General features: G+C 44.5%; 1 protein-coding gene and 1 non-coding gene across 3 annotated transcripts; both read right to left on the reverse strand.

Moving 5' to 3' along the window:
• Nucleotides 1–1,844: 1,844 nt before the first annotated feature.
• CRCP (CGRP receptor component) lies at nucleotides 1,845–21,396 on the reverse strand. Of its 2 annotated transcripts, none has more exons than XM_062012424.1 (6): nucleotides 21,283–21,396; nucleotides 17,879–17,915; nucleotides 15,939–16,037; nucleotides 12,863–12,957; nucleotides 7,537–7,594; nucleotides 1,845–3,084 (listed from the first exon to the last, which is right to left on the reverse strand). In XM_062012424.1, the coding sequence occupies exons 1-6, from the start codon at nucleotides 21,288–21,290 to the stop codon at nucleotides 2,941–2,943; spliced, it is 441 nt and encodes a 146-aa protein (XP_061868408.1). In that variant the 5' UTR covers nucleotides 21,291–21,396; the 3' UTR covers nucleotides 1,845–2,940. The 2 variants fall into 2 exon arrangements, with proteins under 2 accessions (XP_061868408.1, XP_061868409.1); XM_062012425.1 differs by lacking the exon at nucleotides 21,283–21,396 and adding an exon at nucleotides 18,942–19,048.
• A 67-nt stretch (nucleotides 21,397–21,463) lies between these two features.
• Nucleotides 21,464–21,534, reverse strand: TRNAG-GCC (transfer RNA glycine (anticodon GCC)). The gene has a single exon. It is a non-coding gene; the product is annotated as a tRNA-Gly (tRNA).
• Between the last annotated feature and the right edge of the window lie 630 nt (nucleotides 21,535–22,164).

Below are 22,164 nucleotides of genomic sequence, written 5' to 3' on the forward strand. Positions count from 1 at the left end.
GATGTCTAGTTACTGGTTTGGGGTTAATGGCTTGAGCTCATCCCCACCCTCTGCACTGGTATCCCCAGCCCCACTGCTGCCCCAGCTCCCATTAGACATCACCATCCTGCAGCCACATCTGGCTGGGAGGCCATGGGGCATCCATCACCTTTTGGGGAGACAGGACAAGGGGTGGGATTCCCAAACAAGGGCTTTAACCCCCAGTTAAGCCCTTGTGCTCAGTGCTGAAGCTTGTCTGGGGTGACACAGGTGCCAACATGGCACCTCCCAGGCTCAGGCCTGGCTGCTGCTCCCCTCACCCATCTGCCAGCCAGGATCATGTGCCAGAGCTGCTGGGGAGTGCTGTCTGCAGGATGCTCTTTCATCCCCTGGCCCTCCCTGCAGCTCTCCTCCCAGCTGCACTACCTGCAGCAAGCCCTGCCTGGCTCTCCCATCCCTTTGCAGATGCTCTGTCCCTGTTTGGCTGGTTCTCAGGCTGCCTTTAGTTTAATTATCTCTACAATTTAAGAGCATTTCAGCTACTTTAGATGGTTGCTTTTATAAACACTTCAGTCAATAAAATAAACATCCTTAATGCAGAGGGCAATTCATTTAAATACCATGGGCAGGGAGACTCTTGCTCATGGCAAGCAAAAGCTCTTGGGCCTTAGCAACTGTTCCCTGAGTGCTCACTGCATTTCAGCTGGGCTTTGGCCACAGCTCTGATTTTTCCAGCAGAAGCATTTCTTTTTGCTCAGTAAAACCTCTGCAGCAGGATTTCTTTCTGCAGGAACAGAAAACATTTTCTCTGTCAATGTCTCCAGCAGCTCCAACCTAAACAACACTGCTGGCCACTCCCTCCAGGACACTGGCTGCATCCCAGGCTGGGCCTCAGAGCAGCCCTTTGCAAAGGGGTAACGTGACCTTCCTTTCTCTAGGAAGGTTATAAAATACTACTCATGGTTTTAAAGGGTACTTTGGGCTGCTCTGGAGCATTCCCTGGGCTCAGCTGGAAGGAGGGGGGTGGAGTGGCTTGGATGCATGCAAGCTGCTGGTGAAGAGCTAAGGACAACCAGTTCCCTGCCTGCCTTGACCCTTCCATGGGATCTCCCCTGGGAACAGGGATCCCAACCCCTGGGCTCAACAGATGGCATCAGCAGCATCATGAGGAACCAGGGGCAGAATCACTGCCCAGATGAAGGTATGGCTCTCACAGGTGAGGAAGAGGTGTGATGCTCAGTTTGGTACTCACCACTTGTTCATCTCTTGGTGGTGCTTCAGCTGCCTCCTCCCTGCCCCACTCCTCCCAGCTCCCTGCCCACATCCTCCACATCAGCTCTACCAGGGAGTTCACTTGGGCCCATGAATTGGGATTTCCCTACACCAACACCAAGACCTCCCTGATGCAGAAGAGCCTATTCTGGCATCCCCAAGTTGTCCTTTGCAAACCCTGGCGTTGGGATGACACCAAGGGCTGCCCCCTCCACACTCTCCTTGAGTCACAGGATGCTCCTGCACAACATCCATGTACACAGACAACATCAAACACAACAGCAAGTGCCCAAGTCCCTGTCTCACACCACAGCCAGATGCTAGCAGGAATCCATTACAACCACCAGCAAATCCCCAGATGGAATATCCAGCTTCAGAGCTCTGTTAAAATATTCTTGCTGGCTAAAGCTGCTTGTAGGCTGGTTCCATCTGCTTTTCCTAAGCCTAAGACATGCTTCAGTAACTGAGGTTTAGAAGAAGACTGATAAGAACACAAACACTCACAGCCCAAGGCCATGGCAGCCAAACATCATCCATGACTGCTAAGACTAAAACAGCTAATTCAACAATTAATTGCACATCATTCCATGACATCATCTGCTTATCTCTCCTGTCTTGTTGCACATTTAGAAGGAAAAACATGTATTGATGTATCACAAACACCATTAAGGACTTTCCCTGTCTATTACTCCACTTACCAGTCAAAAAGTCTCCAGCCTTGGCAGGTATTTAAGATAACTTATCTTTAAGAGAGACCAAATGTGTTTTCCAGTAATTTCCTTTCCAAACATCAAAGAAGCTTGAAACACCCCAGAAATGCAGATCAGGAATCACCCAGATGCTGGAAGTTATCATTCCCTTTCATATACAGCACAACTAAGGCTCAGGAAGTGTAAACAGTCACCAAAAGGGTTGTCAGCTCTGGAGTCCCCATCCATGGGGATTCCAAAGCCATGGAGCTGTGGAGGTGAGGCACAGGGTTTAGTGGTAGCCATGGTAGTGCCCTGTGTGGGAACAGTTGGACACAATGATCTTAAAGGTCTTTTGCAACCTCAACAATTCTGTGGTTCTGTGACTCCAGTGGCAATTGAGCTGCTGACCTGGAGTGGACTCTTACCAAGTGTGGACTCACAGACATCTTGCAGGACAGATGCAACTTTACCAACAGATCCTCTCACTTCCAGGATGCCAACATGAAGAGGTTCTGGTACCCAGCTGTGTTCTGATCACTGCTCCCAACAGCTCTAGCAGTTGGCTTTGTCTTGCAGACCGTGTTCTGAAAACCAGTTGGGCAATTCAAAAGCATATGAAAGCAATTATAATTAGAGCACTGCTGTGATAATTAGAGCACTGCCAGCTGTATTTAAGCCTATTCAAATGTACAGCTGTTACATGGGTAATGGAAAAAACCCAAAAGCTTCAGATTTTGTGCCCTATAATTTCTCTGACTGCCACATTACAAGTCCAGTTACACCCTCCCTGATCAAGACAAAAGGCCTAAATAATGGTGTCTTCTTCCATGCTTTCCTGTGAACAACTGGTTCCCTCCTCAAATCTCAGTCATTCCAATTGTAACACATGTTACAGATATGTCCAGCACAAGATTAAACTGATATCAAGTAAAAAGCAGAAAAAACAGTAGCTGGTTCTCCTCTGCAGAAGCTGTTGCCAGCTTTGGTGAGGTGCCTCCTATGCTTGGCCACCTTTGCCTTCAGTTGCCATTGCTGGGTCTGGCTGTTGCTCTGCTGGGTCTCCTGGAAGAATGCTGGTGACTGTCTGGATAAGGGACTCGATCTGCTCTTCTGTTAGCCTTTCCTCGCTTTCTTCCACCATCTGCAGGTCAAAAAACAATCTATTGTAGTCACTGGATCCATACTTTCTTCCTTCCTTAGCTCCAGACAGGAGGACTTGACTAAATGGGAAATAATGTTCTCAGTGAACACAAGACACAGTCTGAGTGCATTACAAAGCATTTTACACAGTGGAACTCTGCACTATTTGAAGGAAAAAAGACCCAAAAAGAGCTCTATTGTTAACCACTACAATTGGCACTCCCTAATGAGGCACTGCTGTCTTTACAGGGAACACACCACATCCACAACAGGCTTTCCTCCCTCATTTCTCCTAAAGCCTCTCTCAACCTACACATCAGTATCTTCAGCCAGGCTTTTCATTTACCTCATGTGCAGATCTCTCTTCTAGACCTGTGCTTTCATGCAAGAATGGAAATGAGACAACCCAAGAGTGGTTACCTGAACCTTAGTACCTTACACAGCACCCACACTGCAAATAACCAGGACATAAAGGAAACCACCTCTGCAGCAAACTCACCAAGGGCTCACCTCTCCCTGCCTTTGAGCCATTCTCACTGCCAGCTCTCATAGTAGCAGCTACTGATAGACACACATTGTTTGGCAGGATGGACAGCTAATTGTTCAAGCTGATGCTTCAGTTTTGCTGAGGACCTCAAAGGATCACAGCTACTTAAAAAACATTCATTTCTCTCACTCTTCAGGGAAACAGCAACTTATGAAAACATGAGCAACTGGGAAGCAGCAAAGCAGCATGCCAAAGGAAAACAATCAACAATTAAGCACTGAGAGCACAGATAAAGACACAAATGAAAATGTCCTTATGGTAAACAGGTAAAGGGAAACAGAAGGTCACTCAGAGGCTTATTGTAGATTCAACAGATGTTCACACAGTCTTCTGACACCTGCAACCCAAAATACCTTTGCTAGTGATTGTTAGTGATAGATAGTTCCTCAGTTCCAGAAGGACAGGGAGCTGCTGGAGAGAGTTCAGTGCAGGGCCACAGAGATGACGGAGTGGAGCATCTGCCTTGTGATGAAAGGCTGAGGGAGCTGGGGCTCTTGAGCTTGGAGGAGACTGAGGGGTGACCTCATTCATGGTTACAAATGCATGAAGGGTGGGTGTGAGGAGGCTGGAGCCAGGATGTGCTCAGTGATGGCCAATGACAGGACAAGGGGCAACAGGTACAAGCTGGAACAGAAGAGGTTCCAAAGAAACACGAGGGAAAGCTTCTTCCCTGTTGAGGTGAGGGAGCACTGGCAGGGGCTGCCCAGATGGGCTGTGGAGGCTCCTTCACTGGAGACATTCCAATCCAGCTGGATGAGTCCCTGTGTGCCCTGCTCTAGGTGGTGCTGCTCTGGCAGGGGGGTTGCACTGGATGAGCTTCCCAGGTCCCATCCAGCCCTTGAGATTCTGTAACTCTGTGATTTAATTTAGAAGAAAAATAAACAAAGCCACACTGAAGAAACCTAAAGAGTTCTGAAAGAACAGAGAAACTGTTTCAAGGATAAGCAATATTTAATGGGTAACAAAGCCCAGCATCACAGAACAACCTGTGGGTTAAAAGTTGCAGTTCATTTTTCCCAGAGTGAAAAAGGAAATAGGGGTTCTGATCACTTCTAAAGCTGTCAAGCACATAACTGAACTTCAGTGTAGGAGATGTGTTTTATGACACAATCACTGCTGTTTCCTCCTTTAAGCAGTAATTTCAAATAGTTCATCACCACCATGCTAACAGAAAAGAAAAAAGCATATATAAAAGCAATAAAGTAAAAGGCTGAATGATGGGATTAGTGTCCCCCAGAGATAATTAAACAAGGCTGCCAAGTGGGAAGCTAAATCTATTGCTGAGAACAGAGAATGTTTAAATCCTCCAGCGCCTTCTGTTTTCCAGTGGAACACTTTATGTTGTTGTTTTCTGTTCCACAGTGAGATAAACTGCCAAGGCTGTCATGCAGGGCACATACCATGAGGTGGGAGGCTCGAGTTTGAAGAGAGCACAGAATTAAAATCTGCTTTACCATTCAGAGAGAAGAAGCTGGAGCAATTTGTTCATTCAGGAAGATGATGTCTAATCTTCTAACCTAGCACAGTTGGCATTAAGGGAAGCTGGACCACTGTCATGATTAAACCACCACTGTCCCTTTTCCCCTCCTTTTATGAATCACTAAGCCAGGAACAACATATGCTAAAGATTAAAACAGGAGGTCAGGAGAGCTGCAATGAGTACAGTGTTTTACCCTGTGGGATATGAATTTCATGCTCTTTCTTTGTTGCTATTGTTGTTTGAAAATAAATCCTGACACAGAGTCCAGAAGAGACAAATGGAACAATCCCAGCAATTCATGCACAAAGCCTCACAAAGGAACCCCAGACCAAGAGACCACGACATGAGTTTGCTTTTTAGCTCAAAGATAATTTTATCACAATTGATGCTGGGTAAATCTGACCCTATTCCATGGCCAGGCAGCACAGAGTACATCTCTGAGACATCAGAACCCTCTGAGCAAGTGACAGACAGAGATATGGTTGATTTGGCATTTTGTTTAAAGCCTTTTAAAACCTGAGATTGAGTTGCCTGCATGACATGAAGCAGTCAGAAGTTGTCATCACTGTTTCTTTCTGATTCACTTCCAGGAGTGACTCAAAGCTTTTGAGCAGCAGGGGAAATTCCATGAAAAGAGAATCAAGGAAATTGTAGACCTGGCATTCACTGCTCTGTGAGTTGTCTCTCACCCATCATCTCTCACCCATCACACAAACTGAACACAACTGGTGTGTTCAAACATGCTGCACTGCCACAATCTCTTTGCTCTGTCCCCACCAACACTCCAAATGATTCAATGCAGCAAAATCCTTTTGTGATGTTGCCCCTAGTCCCTGTATTTCACTCACAAAACTGCCCAGTTTCATAGCACCTACTGAGCTCTAAACATTCTGATGTGCCTTGATGAAAGAGTCAATGTCCTGCCACTGTAACACACTGCTCATAGACCTGTAACTTTAGATTACAACAGGATTACTCTAACCTGGAGATCATTAGTTTTGGAGAGACTTGCCCTGAGAATTACAGGAGTATCACAATGGGACAGAAGTAACTGCAACCCCAATACTTCCATGACAGTATAAATTTGGGCTATTCCCCAATGTATGGATGTTACACTTCTCCCAAGCTGCCTTTGATCACTACAGAAGGGTTACAGGAAATCTCATTATCTGGATAAGCTTCAGCAATGAGTTTTATATAACTTGGATATTCCAAACCTTGGAATGTCTAAAGGATGCCACTCTAAAGGAACCTGACTTCTAATATAAAGGCATACATTTGTTGTATTTGCCTTCTGGACTTCAAACACGACACAGGAGGAAACTTCTTTTTAATATTTAATGGATATGTAAGACAATGAGGATGAGGCAGGATAACAAGGGATGATACAGACAAAACCAGACTCTTACCTGAAAGCAGTAAGATTATTGTGTGTAAAGAAGTGGGGAAAAAACCAGATCATATACTGCTTATATGGCAATGTAATAAATCTGTCTTAGTACACAAAGCTGAGAGAGATGTGAGACAGGCTCTACTGACATCATCACTTATGACAATTCTCTACACAAAACTCACAGTGTAACACACTTGGTTGGGCTGGTGATGGACACTGATCCCTTCAGTCACAAACTAAAGTATTAATTCCTCAGCTGGAAGCACCTTTTATGAGATGCTTTGAGCATTATCATTTCTGTTCTTTGGCTATGAAAGAAAAATAGTGCTACTGGTACATCTTTAATCCTTCCCTGTGCTGTGGCAAAACAGGATCCTGGTACTAGAGGTTGGTTTCAGGATAAGATTGCAAACAGATGCTCTTAATGCAAGAGATGTTTATTACAACAATATCCTTATTATAATAACTCCTTTATAACCACAGCATTCTGTAATCCTAAGGAGATACTTCAGAGAGTGTAATTACCTACTTCTACTTAGCAACAATCCCTCTTTACATCAGAATGATATCTGACAGATGGACAATGTTTACTTTCCATCAGCAAGTCTGTTCCTGTCAGCTTCTCATTCCTCATCACTGCTCAGAGCTCCCTGTCATTTATTCCTTGCTCCTTTCCAGAGTGTTTGGTTTTACAAGAGCCATCGAATAGCCATGTCACCACAGAGTGAAGTTCTCGATTACTGAGCAGCAACAAAGGGACTCAGGTTAAATATTGTCTGTCTTGCAATCCTTTCCTGACTTCATCAGACATTTTCAATGTGTGACACTGAAGCAAACAGAGATGGAGACTGACTGAGAGGGAGATGGGCAAGTCTCTAGGGCAGTCTTGGCATGGAGGCAAGGCGAGTTTCAAACCATGAAGGTAAAGGGATACATTCAATCACTGACCAGGAGAAAGTAATTACTCAACCCATCTTTGAGGTTAAAGCTGCTTCCATTCAAGCTTTGAAGAGGCAGGAAGACTGTTACTTACCAGCTGTATTTCTACTGCTGTCACAGGTCGGTGGTTCAGCAACTGCAGCTTCTCTGCTCTGTTTAAAAGCAAAGTACAAAACAACCCTTGTTACCACATCATTTGAGGATCCCCCAAAATGACTGGAAAGAGGCACACACATTCCTGATGGTTTAGCTCCTGGCTGGGTTTGTACTGTGGTTTAATTGCTGTGATTGTTTGGGTACTTTAGACACAGCACTTGTGTGTTTCCACACGTTGCTGTTGCCATCTCCAGTCTAAGGTGGCAGAGGGTCATCACTGAATGAGCAGGAGTGAACAGGCACTGGTACTTTGCTAAACACTGGACAGAAACACTGAACACTTGAAGATCACAGACCCTCTTGCTATGAACACACAATCACAGTTATCACACCTAAGAACCTACAATCCATCAGCCAAAAGGCAATAACTTGTTCATTCATTTAGCCCGTTCCAAATACAAAGTTAAAAGCAAAGTTACTCTCTCTTGCTGCTGGCAGCCAGCAGGGTGGCACTGCAGGCACTGTGAGTTGGGGCTCTGTCCTTTTCCTAACACTGACACCAAAAATTGGCTGAGAAGGTCAGAGTCTCTGTGTACTTGTGATCTCTTGCTAGCACATACACAAATCAGAACACCCACAGTTCCCTCAGAAATAAGCCTGAAGGAAGCCAAACACTGAAAGCCTGCAGAGGCATCAGTGTCAGTGCTGGCTGCAGCAATTGCATGGGCACAGACATGATAAGCCTGAATTTAGTTCAAGCTCCATTACATCTAAAACCCAAACCAATCTTTTTCCAACTCAGATGAAGCCATCTGTACTTCCTACAGTGTGCATGTTTATACTCACACCATTGAACAGAAAGGGTAACTGTCCCACACATCTAAACAAAAGGTGAAGAATGTTTGCAGCATAATTGCCCAAAGAAAGTAAGTCTTTGTCATTTCTCTGGACTGTCTAGATTTCAGTGACACTGTTTGGAACATGAGAGCTGCTCACTGAAGAAAACACATACAACAGACAGCAATGGCTCAAAGCCATTTTCTCATATCAAAGCAAGATTCCACTAATCAGACTTAATTGTTTGTGCTGTAAGAAACCCCCAAATGGCAGCTACTGCTGGGAGCTCAGCAGTGGTGCCTCCCCATTCCTGGGCCATGTCCAGCAGTATCAGAGACTCAGCTGGAGACAAGATCAGCATTTCAGAGCAAAATGATGTGGAGTAGGCTTTGAGACACAGAAAGCTCAGGCTGAGACAAAAACATGTGCAGTTATGGGAGATGAGAACAGGTTTGAGGGGATGGTACACACAGCAGCAGGTGAGGATGGAAGATCACTGCACTGTACTCTACAACCAAAACAGATGTCCTAGAGACAAAAAAAAACCCCCACTGACTTGTATTCAAGATCATTCTGCATATCTGGGTAGGCAGAACACACAGCACATTGCTACACTGCATATAAGCTCACAGATTCTAAAACCCAACAGAAACAGTTACATACTGCTGTGCAAGCAAGGTAAAATGGACAATATTGTGGCAGCAGTGAGAGAAACATTTGCAGCATTTATATTTTAACCAAAACATTGTATTACCTGTCCTGGTATTGCCCACTTTTTAGCTACTGAACTCCTAAACTCTATGTAAATATATATGCATGCATGCTTTGCTTTTCTAGTAAGAGATCTATAAGCATGGGTAAGCAAAGTATTAGCACCAACACAGAGCACAGGGAGCTAACAAAATCCCCTAAAATAACTCTGAGCTTGCAGAAGCAACTTTATCCTCAGGAATGTATGGGTTTTATGGCTAGGTAAACCATCAAGGAACAGCAGCATACATCAGCATGTATTCTATCACCAGCTGAAATTACTAGAGGTGCATCCTACAGTCCTGAGTCCATCATGAGAACTCACAGAGAGTGCAGCAGGAGTCAGGAAGGGGTGGGATGGGATGGGATGGGATGGGATGGCCAGCCAAGCTGCTCAGCAGCTGTTCTGCTCTGTGGGACAGCCATGCAGACCTTAGGGGCTGCCTTCCCTGCAGGGCTCACAGAATCCCACAACAGTGGGGGTTGGAAGGGTCCTGCAGAGCCCATGCAGCCCAACCCTCAGCTAAAGCAGGCTCCTCTCAATCAGGGGGCACAGGAACATGTCCAGGCAGATTTTGGCAGTAATGAAGGAAAATACTTTCTGGAAGTACTAGTGATTTCCAGCTCAACTTTGCCTTGAGTGTGTTGATTTAAAGACAAAAAAGGGCAATATTAATGTCCCACTTAAAAAACTTATGTACAGTCATTGGAAAGCTGAGTATACCAAAATTAGACCTAACACAGGCTACCAGTAAGAGGAAAAAGTACAAGCAGAGCTAGCTTGCAATTCGTTGTCATGACTGAGAGCAAGCTTAATAAATGCTCTTTTCATGCAATGCTGTTTGCTCTACCTGACAAAACAGGAAGCATTCCAGGGACTAAAACTGGAAAACTAGCTGCTAGTGGCACACTGTACTTCCAAGCACAGCACTGTGCTGCTAGCCAAAGCCTGAAGTCTCAACAGGTAAGAATAAAGTTCACTACAATCTCAGTCCAGAGCTTTTCATTAAAAAACCCCAAATCTCAGCTCAACAGGTTCAATTTTACCAAAACAGCTGATGACAAGGAGAAAGTCTGTGCTTTACTGACTGTATCAGTGATAAACATGTTTAGATGTCTCTGAATTTGCTTCCTCCAGCAAGGCAGCCTTGTGAAATGATGACACTGCCCAAATGGTGACACTGCTTGTACATGTTAGTCTTGACCCATCACAAGATGGATGGGTATCAGTAGAAAAGATAGGCTGGACTCTTAACCTGGTGTTTTGAGTAACAGATATCAGCAGTAACAGAAAGGACCTGAGGTGATTTTACAGGAACTGCACCATTTGCCAGCACAATGCCATCACCTCTCGAACCGGAGCCAGAACATTTTTGCCTGACAAGCAATGCATCGTTCACGGAGAGCACTGCAGGTCTGTGGAAGGAGGGCAGAGAATTCACACGATTAAAGGCTTTGTTTGCCTCAGTTCATGGTGCTTCTCTGAATGGTGTCTGGTCTCGCAACACCTCGCAATTCTCACACGCAGCAGCACAACCTAGTGCTTGAGTGCTGCAATAACATGCTCAGCAAGGAAAGTCAGCTCAACACACCGCTTTAGATACAGCAAATCCTTTTATTCAAAGGCCTGAAATCCTTGTATTAGACACGAAGTTGCTGAGCCTAATTAAGACACTGCTTAATTGTTTCCTCTTTGATTAGAGGCAGAGTCACAACACGGACTTTAAACAGCAGAGGGTCTGGGGACATTCCAACCCAGCTGGATGAGTCCCTGTGTGCCCTGCTCTAGGTGGTGCTGCTCTGGCAGGGGGGTTGCACTGGATGAGCTTTCCAGGTCCCTTCCAGCCCTTCAGATTCTGTGATTGTGTGTTTCTAACCAGTCATGCCTTTTAACCAGATTCACTATTCCTCTTGCAACAAGAAAATGCTGTTGTGCCCTCACTGAGGACGAACATCAATGAACCTTAAATCAACTCAGATACCTTCAGAAAACTGTTACCAGCAGACACAGTGTATGTCTAGGGAAGAGATTAAGGGAGAGAGCACATCTTTGAAGGCCCTTCCCAGAAAGGAAGCAGCAGACAGACTCTGGGGTTCATTACTCTTTGTGGGAGGAAAGGTCACTACAGCAAGAGCATGTAAGCAGTGCCCTGGAGAGCAAATGCTGCAGGTTCCTTCCTCTCAAAGGGAAAGCTCTCTGCCAGATAACTGGAACAAAATCTCTGGTGAAGTCTTTTATGCAAATACCACCTCCACCCCACAGAATGGAAATGATTAAAGCCTTTAGGTTTTCATTTATTTAACATCACATCAGCATTGAAATGATCTTGGTTAGGAAGCAAAGTGTAATTCAGAATTTCCTTGGAGGCATTACTGTCTTAAGTGGTTTAACATCAAGTGCACTATGTAGTAACTGCACACCATATGCTTCCTGTGTTTTGGTGTGAAGAGGCTGCCAGATGGGCTCTAATGCTTCCAACTTGAAGTGTCTGAATGGAAAAGATCAGAAGTACCATGATCACACTTAATTCTGTCTCTTATACTGTATAGTATGTGGCAAATGCAGAGCTGGCAACTTCTTTACCAGGTGACAAATACATCATCTAAGTAAAAGTGTACAGGATGCTCAAGCAACTAAGGCATGTCATTCCAATCTGAGTTCTGATAAGCCATAAATGTGGTAATCTGTGACCTAAACTAGTGGTTGGTCCTTCACTCTCACCCTTCTGCCATTATGCAAAAGCAAATGACTTGGGACTAATTCTCTTGCTTATCTTACAGACTGATTGAGAGAAAAAAGACAAGAAAGGGTGATACCCAAACCTAAGGCACTTCCTAGCATCTATAACAAAGAAAACAGTCAAAGAGCTCATTTAAAGCTTGTAACTATCCAACCTTTGCAGCACTGCTATGTTCAGGCTCACAGAACAAGCAGGCATGGGAAGGCAAACATCTGGGTAGAACTTCTACAAAGCAGTTGGGCACTATGGGAGACAGAGACAGCAGCAGAATTGTCTGCACTATGACCCAACATCATTTAGTACTTCACTCTGAGACCCCACATGGGGTGCAGATGCAGTGAAGGTATTTTAATGGGACAGCAGAGCTCTCCTGCCTTTTTGTAAGAGTTAACCCTGAGCTTCTGCTCAGAAGTTTAGAAATAAGCTTTAAAACAAACAACCAAAACCCCAACGTTTGACTCCTAAATCCAATTCACTCAGTTACTTCTGAAAAGTCCTAATCTGCCTTTTAAACCCCCACTGGCTTCTTTTCAGCCTTCCTAAACTGCTGCCCTGTACAGACTGAACAAAGTTGTTTCACATCAAGCAGGAGAAACAGGTTGACTGACATGTAACTAAAATAAACCTCAGAAATCCAGTGCACAGAAATGTCAGTGCAAAACAACACAAGAGGTGAACACCTGAGCTCCATAAATGGCAAGGGGAGAGCATAACCCTGAGACATGGCCTGTAGCAGCTGGAGTCCACAGAGCCACATAAAACTTAACTGCAGAATACATCCTTTCCCACACATCTACATTAAGATTCTCTTTACTTCCTACCTCCATGCAATGCAGTCACCTGTGAAGGAAAAGCTGGGTTGGTGTGTATTTATGTAAATAATGGCAAAAAATACTGAATTACATTGACCAACACCAGACAGATTATCACACTGTGAATATGGGGATCAGTATTTCACTGCCATGAGCTTACATTCAAAGGCATATCTGTACTTACTTGGTTAGCTTATGGGCTTTCATGGCAACAAGGAAATCCCTCACAGTCTCAGGGCTCTGGTATCTGCAGGGTGTTTTTGAAATGTACTTCAGTGTCTGCAACAGACAGAAAGCAAGCACACATTATCTCACAGCTGCTGTTTGCTTTACTGGTTGTGTATGAAACAAGCTGGCTTTGAGAAATCTCCTCAGTACTGCTCAGAAAAACTGGGAAAGTCAGTTCAGGTTTTGGGGTTTGGCTTTGGTATCTTCATTTATTTCCAACAGTGGGAAGTGCTGTCACAGATGACAGATCATTCATACCTTCTGTCTTCAGTAAGACTATACTGGTATTTGCTGAGAGAGTAAGAAACAGGCAACATGTAACCATAGGTTTATGTAAACCACATTGGTACTTCCCCAGAAAGCCTCAGGGAACTCATTCTGCAGTGCCATGGCCCAGCCAGCTCTTGATACATTCAGGTGAGAATCACAGCTTTGACTATCCCTTTGATGGCTTTGAACAACCCTTTATCTGATCTGTTCAAAGCCCAAAGTCTCATGCTGAAGAGCACAAGAAAGGAGGGATTTTTATCTGTGCCTCCTGCAGAAACACTTGCTGTTTGTGAAAGACATTTGCCTCTTTGGTTGGAAATAACTGCAGGTGACTGTGATCAGGACATCACAGCTGTGAACAGCATCACTCAGGGTTACTTTCCTTTTTAAAACCAACAAACATGTAGAGATTCAAAGCTAGTTTAAAAAGGTACCAAGACATGCAGCTGGGGGAGTGTCTATTTTTTGTTGCTTTTAAAGCAGTATCACTTCCAAAAAAGTTGAATACTGATCATCCTTAAAGCCATGTCACCTCCTGCCAAGGTTTTGTGTGCTTGGTGCCAGGGATACTCTCACTGCCAACCCATGAATGACACGTTAAGCTCTCTGATCTACAGTTGGTTTTGTCCTTTATGTGTGTATTTGGCTTCCTTAAAGTTCATGGAAGCAGGTTAAGTGGATTGGTATGAAAATCCAAGGGAATACTGTAGTACTAGAAATGTTTCTCTGACTTGAGACAACTTATCTTTGCTCTATTTTTCACATGTAACACCTACCAATCCCTGCTCACTTTTGCAGCAGATGTTAGATGTGCCTGTTCTATTTAAAACAACACAACATTGAGCAGACAGATAATGCATAAAGCCCCCACAAATTCCAGTTCACAGCTGTGATTTCACTTGAAATAGCTTAGAATCTTCCTGAATGTTGCTTGGATTGGATCCCAAAATGAAGAGTTGGAAATAACAGGCATCAGTGGAAAAGTCAAGGTAATCTTTGCACTGTCTGAATTGTATGTATCAGCAACTGAAGGATTTAAGGTAGTGTTGTCAGTGTTTGCTTTGAATGAAGAAAATCTTCACCTGTTGATAGGACACAGTCAGACATAAAGCTTCAAAGCATCTGATTTAACCAACTCATGACACAGTAACCAGACTGCAGATACAGACACGTGTGGTACAACAGATTCCACATGCACAGACCACCCGTAACAATAATGATAAAGATCCATCAAATTCTGTGGTACTCTTCAGTATTTTTCTCAGAAGATCTTTAAACTGTATGTTTATATTTGAAAAATCAGGAGCCAGAAAAACTGAATCAGTATTCACAGTGCAGAGAGCAACAGAAAATGGGGGAAATGAGCTACAAGGTCAGTATGGCAAACAAGAAAGTATGAAAATGTATTGCCAGTGTATTTCCATTCAAATCTGTTACTTTAACAATGTAAGGGAAAGGAAAATAGACTTCACCAACACAGGATAATTCATCCTACTTAACAGATGCGAGTGTTGATGAAATAGGAATCACTGCAACTCTTAAGGATCAGCTCCTTTGGACTACTGAGAAATGTACTTAAAAGCACACTAAGGTGTTTGACAACCTGCCCTTCTATAAGCCCTGTCTGACCTCTTCAGATACAATGAAGTTGTTATTCACCAGTAGTGACTGAAATTAACTCACTATATTGTCCTGTAGTAGAATTATTTAGTAGGAATGATTTATTTCCCAGTTTAGTCACTTTCTGCCCATTTCAAATCAAGGCAAATGCCAGACATACAGCACAGCACAGCTCAGCTATGCTTCCACAACCTTTATCTGCTTATCTCAGTGCCAGTGCACATAAGCCTGCACAGAGCTCATAGGGACAGACTTGGGAAGAACATTCTGACAAAATACACTTACAGGGCCTTTCTCAGCTGTTCTGATGAGGCAAAGGAAGAGGCTGTCAGTCCCCATAAAGATCTGAATTAGATTTTGTGTTAGGAATTACAACTCTATACCTTTTCAAACAATGCCAGAACTAAAACAAAAACAAAGCCTAGGCCAAATCTTCTGCACATGAGTAGTTCTGCTGCCTGGGGGGATTACTCATGCAAGCAAAGGCAAACTGCTTCCCCAGTGCTGCTCACACAGTTCCAACACAGACACAACAGGTCACTGACAGAAGCTGCTCATGTGAGAGATTTCAAACGTTAATATTGGTATTAGACAACTTTAAAAGTTCTTCCCAGTAAGAGATTAAGCATTTAGTACCAAGCTGGCCTCCAGCTGATCTTGCTCTCTGTACAGGTGGTTTTGTGGGGTTGTTTTTTGTCAAAAGAACAGCAAAGTTTAGTTGGCAATTATTGATTTCATTCTGTAAAAGAAAACATGGTATGTGGCCTGTGCCTCAGCTTTGGCATCGTGATTACAAAGCACCACTGTTCATCAGCTGACAGCAAGTTTGTCCCGAGGTCTTAAAAGGACAGAATATTTGGGATAAAAAAACCCCACAAGCCCACAAACAAAATCAGTTAAAAAATGGGGGGAGGGATGGGGGTGTTAAATTGGTTTGGTGATAGATTTTCATAAGAGCAGCTGCATGCCTCTGCCTTGATGGCACAGAGTGCAACCTGAATAAACTGACCACAGGAAAGTGGCACATGAAGTATTTTACTGGATTTGGATATATGAAATTTGATACAAGATTATTAAGGTACAGAGCTAAGGATGTGAATCACTCCAGCTTGAGCACAAAGGAATTTCACTGTGCTACTCACTTCATACATGATTGTGTTCAGATTCTGCTGTCCAGAGCTCTGCTTCATTTTCCCACTCTCTTTGCGCTGCTGCTTCAGATCAGTCAGTAACTGGAACACCTGGGGAAAAGAAATGAAAGTGGTTTAGATCATTTGGGAATATTTTACATCAGGAGGACACAATGAACATTGAACAGTGCAAAATCCTATCAACCAAACACCACAAAAAAGCACTCTGTGGTGAATGCCCCAGCAATTGGAATTGCCCCAGAATTGGAAAAGTGATCTGGTATCAGAGTGGTCACAGAACCTCAAGGGCTGGAAAGGACCTGGAAAGCTCATCCAGTGCAACCCCCCTGCCAGAGCAGCACCACCTAGAGCAGGGCACACAGGAACTCATCCAGCTGGGTTGGAATGTCTCCAGAGAAGGAGACTCCACAGCCCATCTGGGCAGCCCCTGCCAGGGCTCCCTCACCCTCACACTGAAGAAATTCTTCCTTGTGTTTCTTTGGAACCTCTTCTGCTCCAGCTTGTGCCCACTGCCCCTTGTCCTATCATTGGCCATCACTGAGAATAGTTTGGCATTTCTTCAGATGTTTTGCTCCAGATCAAAAAAACCACCACAAATGAACTTCTTGCTGTTTATTCCCTCATTTCTAACTACCTTTGTTCAAGATCCAGATCCAATGGCATTATAAACCAACAATCCCACAGAAATAAAACACAGACCTTTCCAGACAGTGAGAAACAAGAACATTGCCAGCTACTAATCCTGTAATTACTTTATATTGCATCTTCTGTGACAAAGGAGCAGCCTGGGCATCAATGACCAATAGCCAGCCCTCACGTGCAAAACTGAAAAGCTATGAACTTTTATCTAACACATATTTGAAGGAAATACAGCCAGTGACATATGGGCAGATGGAAAATGACAAGGCCAAGCTCACAGAATAACTGTAGCCACAGGACACACAACAGGTCAGTCCTGAAAACTTTCAAACACTACTTTCTGTGCACAAAGGCATCTGGACAATGAAAATGTTGGTTATGTCAGTCGAACTGCAACTGGAAAGGGGGGGCAAACAGAAGGAGACTGGTATTTTAGGGGGGAGTTAGTACTTTGAAAAGCAGTGAAAAGCCATGCCCTGAAAGCTTATAGCTGCAGACACTGCAGGGAAGAGTTGTGTGCACGACAACTGCTGTGAAAGGGACAGGAGAAATAAGCACTCTCATCAGTCACTTCCTTCTCCACTTCCTTTTGCTGTTTCTCAGCACACATGGACCATTCACCAACAAAGACTCAGCTGGAGAAAGTTCAGACTGAGGAGCATGAGAAGTGTGTTCTGCAGTTCCTTGTTCTGGACCATACCTTTGAGACACCTACAGATTTCACACCAGATGACCAACACCCCTGTTAGAGCAGGCAGTAATACCTCAACTGCAACAAATGTCCCAGCAAACAAAGAAGGAACCAGAGGTGATTTTGAAATAAACATTCTCTTGCTGCCTTCTGTACTGCAATAGTATGTGTTTAACAGAGGCTTAATGCCAGGAAAGACAGTTCTTTCTAGGTACCTCACTAAAGCTCTTCTGTCACCAGATGGTTGCTCTGTCATACACAGACAGATGTAGCTCAAGAGAAAACATTTCAAAACTTATTTCAGACAAGGATCAAACAGCTCCAGCAATAAAATGAAGCACTTGGGCTACTAAAACCACTCAAAAAAATTACATCCATGACCAAAGCTGGTTGAGGGAGGTTCTCCTCCCCCTTTACTCTGCCCTGGTGAGGCCTCCTCTGGAGATTCTCTTTCAAAAGCTGTTTTATTAATAACAGAGCAAAAGGACGGGGTGGGTATCACATCCAGGTTTTGCTGATTGCCAATGACAGCTTCCACCTTACAAGTGTCTGCTTACAGCTTTCAACTGCTGGCTTAAAACCAGGACACAGGGAAACTTACCTCGAAGTTACTCAGCAATGCAGCATTTGCATCTTTTCTAAAAGGAAAAAGGTAAATAATTAAGTTGTGTTCCAAATGAAAGAGTCCACCACTTTTCATTGCTGAGTCACAGACTCTAAAAGAACAGACACTGCTTTCATAGGTCTTCTAACAAATGAAAACCACAAAGAGATCTGGTTTTGGTGATTCTGCAGATACCAAGTTGTTGTCACCACTGGAAAATATTTTCCCATATTCTTAGCAGCATTACTACATAAAGACACATTTTGCCCAATTTGCCCCACAGTGATACACTGACACAACAGAACCTTTCTTACTCAGCCCTGAGATTCCATTCAGTCACCCCATTTTGCAAACCAAAACCAAACTGCCTTGCCTCTTCCTGACAAATTAGGGGCCTGTAGTTTTATTTGAAGGAAGACTGACAGGAAGAGCCATTCAGATCACACACCATTTATTAGTCAAGAACAGAGAAAAAGAGAATGCAATTACTGCTTTTAGTACCATGTGCCTACGTGTGCAGAGATACAGACGTGGCACTCCACTCACACACACTGCACTGAGTGAAAAACCCCCAACTTCTTGCATTTCCTCTTTATTCTTTGAACCTTTATGTGGCCACTCCTTCATTAGCAGGGCAAGACTGAGCTTCCCACTTCCCAGCAGCAACCACCATCCCACTGATGGTCGGGATGAAGCCAGGCTCACTGCCCACCTCGGGGACGAGCACACGTTCAGACTGCTCCCACCTCCATCCCTACCAGAGTTATTTTATACCTTTAAACTTTGAAAAGGGAGGACAAACTGACTCAGAACATCCTGTATTCCCTGAACAACGTATTCTGCTGAGCAGCCAGTAGCCACAACAACAGCAAGTTTCCAACAAAAGGAAAAAAAAGGCTTTTCTCAGGTCTGGGCAGCAGCTTATGGAAATAAAAGGTGCAATGTATTGTTAAGCAGCGACACCCATTTGAATAGAACTGTCACGTTCATCACTGTCAGACGAGTTAAATTCATCCACAAACTTCCACAGGTTCTATCATTGTTTTTAAATGAAAAGGACCTCCTAAAATACGCTGAGATGAACTTCGACTTCCATTTCGCTGACTCGGGTGAAACTTCAGCAAGTGAGCTCACACACGCATTAGTTTTCATTCATGTTTTACAAACCATATAGCTTCTGTTGTGAAGGAAATGCAATTCTTCAGAATGTTTGCATTCGGGCTATCACTGCAGAAATCCCTTTGGATCAAAGACATTCTTTGTTAGAAATAACAATGCTACAGAAGAATGGTATAGGGAATTATTCTGCTAATTAAGCCAAAGGGAGAAATACACCATCGTGTAAACCAGGCTGAGACCTATCTGCAGTTAAGGAATTAAAGACAAATGACTCCTTTTTTAACTCAAAACCCACTTTGTCACTTAGAAAAAGACCTTTTTTCAATTCTAAAACTGCATATAGTGCATGAGCCAGTCTCAAATGTTCAACAGTTTTATTGTGCTGAAACACCAGAACCACAAACTGACAAACACCACCAGTTTCAAAACCTTTGGGGGAATTATAAAGCAGAAACAGTTTTCTTCAGTCCCACCTCTCATTAATCAACCATCGAGTTTTCATTCAGAAAAGAACACATTATAAAAAACTACTATAAAATCACTTGTTATAAATGCACATTTCTTACTAGTCAACTAAACATGATGTTTCATTTTTATGAGGTTAAGACCTAAGCAGAAAGGGAAAAAAAAGGCCTTTTAATACTGGTATATGAACACTTCTTAGAATCTTTAAATACAACCTACTTGCCCAAACTTTAATCCAAACCAAAATATTATTAAGGTCTCTTCCATATATCAAGAAATATCTTAGTATAGGACTGAAAATATCACTGACACATCCAGTTTTTAAATCTACTGCTTTAAATACGTCGTGTATTTAAACCACTGGAAGGTTCTTTCCTCTCATGACATACTCCTCACATGGTAAGAAGGGAGAGGTTTACCCAGTTGCAGAGCATCCTTCTATGAAGGCCATCAGACAGAAGGAATGAGATCAAGAAGACTAAATTCCAACAGCAATACAAGTGCAAAATGGACCAAATTGTTCCTCCCAGTGCAAACAACACACACCTCCGCTCAGAGCTTCAGCCTCTAGACCTTCTGCTGCAGAGCCACCTTCCTACTGGCACTGAGGCAACACTACTGAACTAAGTCAGTATATTCCAGGGAATAAAGAACGGGACGTATGAGCAACACTGTACTTATTAATAATGGTACCAAAAGCACCTTTCTCAGCAGTGCAAGTCCTCTCCTTCCTCATGTGCAGCAGCAGCCTTGGGCCTGTGTCTGTGTTCCACAGCACTTCTCAGGGTACAACTGCAAAAGCAGCTCATTTCCCCACAGGCTGCAACTCACGTGAAGCATAAGGAATACAAACCCATATTGCAGTGGATGTGTCTCATTTGTTATCTACTTTAAGGTTTCAACCATAGGAGGTTTAACTGTAATAGTACATAAGTTTTAAAGGCAATAAAGCATCCATTGAAGCCATGAACCTCAGCAGCCCATCTGACTTCGGTGGGTGCTGACGTACACACCACGGGACGTGCATCCTCTGGGCTGTTCATTAGGAACCAGCACTGTGTACACACACACACACAGCTGCCCCTCAGAGCTGATGGGACGAAGCTCCTAAGCTTCAAACAGGACAGACCCTGGTGTTTTGTGCCCAGGTGATGCTAACAAGGCAGAAACACGCACAGTGTCAGTGTAGGAAAGTAACAAAACTTGCTGTGTGGAGTGGTAACCTGTGAGCTGGCAGCCTGGGTAACTGCCCTGAGCTATCACTAGCCAAAACTTTGCCTGGCCTCTTGTGTTTGCAATTGCTGCTGTGCACCCAGTCAGATTTCTCCATCTCTCCAGTATATTTCACTCCTACAACGAATCATCTACCCAATGGTCCCGTTTCACCTCTCCCAGGGCAGAACGGACACAGAGAAAGAAAGGAGGTGGGATAGAGGGTCACCACAATACCTTTAGCCCAAACAGATGCTTCAGCATGATGTTTAAAGCACACAAACTCCCCTCAGTTTTTCATCAGGATGGTTACAGGGGTGTTAAAGGCCAACGGACGTACCCGCCCCACACACACTCCCACAGGCAGGCGCACACATACCCCCGCACTGACCCGCAGGCCCATGGAGATACACTCACACGCACAGCTCAGGCAGGCCCACACAGAAACACTCCTACCCCACGGCCAGGCGCACCGGGATGCACCCCCAGCCCCGGCCCCGCTCCCGCTGCCCCCGCGGCCTCGGGGAGGTGGCCGTGGGCTGCGGCGGCCGCGGGGCTGTGGCGGCCGCGGCCCGTCCCCGCGCGCTCCCCCGCCTCCTCCTTACACCTCCATGTTGTCCGGCCCGCGCCGCCGCCTCGCCCCGCGCCCGCCTCTCCCGCAGCCCGCTGCGAGGGGAGCGCCGGGGGCACACGGGTACAGCTAAAGCGGGTTTGGTGGCTGGAGCGGAAGCGGAAAAGGAAGGAGTAAAGAGACCAAAAAAAAGCAATCACAAAACGAAAGGCAACTGCATTGGCCGGGAATCGAACCCGGGCCTCCCGCGTGGCAGGCGAGAATTCTACCACTGAACCACCAATGCAGACGGCAGCAACTTCTGCCGCCCCTCTGTTGTAATTGCGGCTCGAGCCCCATGATGCGGGTCCCGAGAACCCTCTTCGGCACCATCAGCCACTGTTCAGTACGACAAGGTGAACACACAGAGGTCTTCCCAAACCAAAACCCTCATGTCATGTTCAAACGCAACTATACATCATTCTTCCTACCTTTCAAAGCACCTATATGTACACTGGATCAAGCTCAGCAGCATCATCCTTTTCCTATCATCGCTGTGATTCTTTCCCATTTAACCTATGTGCCATTGCATTTTGCAAGAGCCCTTTTTATTCCCACTGAATGAAAGAAAACTCAAAACACTACATTGAGTGCAAATAGCTGAAAATCCTATTGGCAACAGCAAGGAAAATTGTCTGGCTCAGAGACTGAGACGTTAACTCTCAGGTGAAAGCTTATATACAAAAGTGACCGTCACTCCCTCAGTAACGTTTACAGGTACGTAAAGGGCAGGTTTCAGGAGGATGGAGCCAGACTGTGCTCAGTGATGGCCAGACATAGAACAAGGGGCAATGGGTACAAGCTGGAACACAAGAGGTTCCAAAGAAATACAAGGAAAAACTTGTTCCCTGTTGAGGTGAGGGAGCACTGGCAGGGG

The sequence above is a fragment of the Colius striatus genome, chromosome 20 (assembly GCF_028858725.1).
Source record: "Colius striatus isolate bColStr4 chromosome 20, bColStr4.1.hap1, whole genome shotgun sequence".
Taxonomy (NCBI): Eukaryota; Metazoa; Chordata; class Aves; order Coliiformes; family Coliidae; genus Colius; species Colius striatus.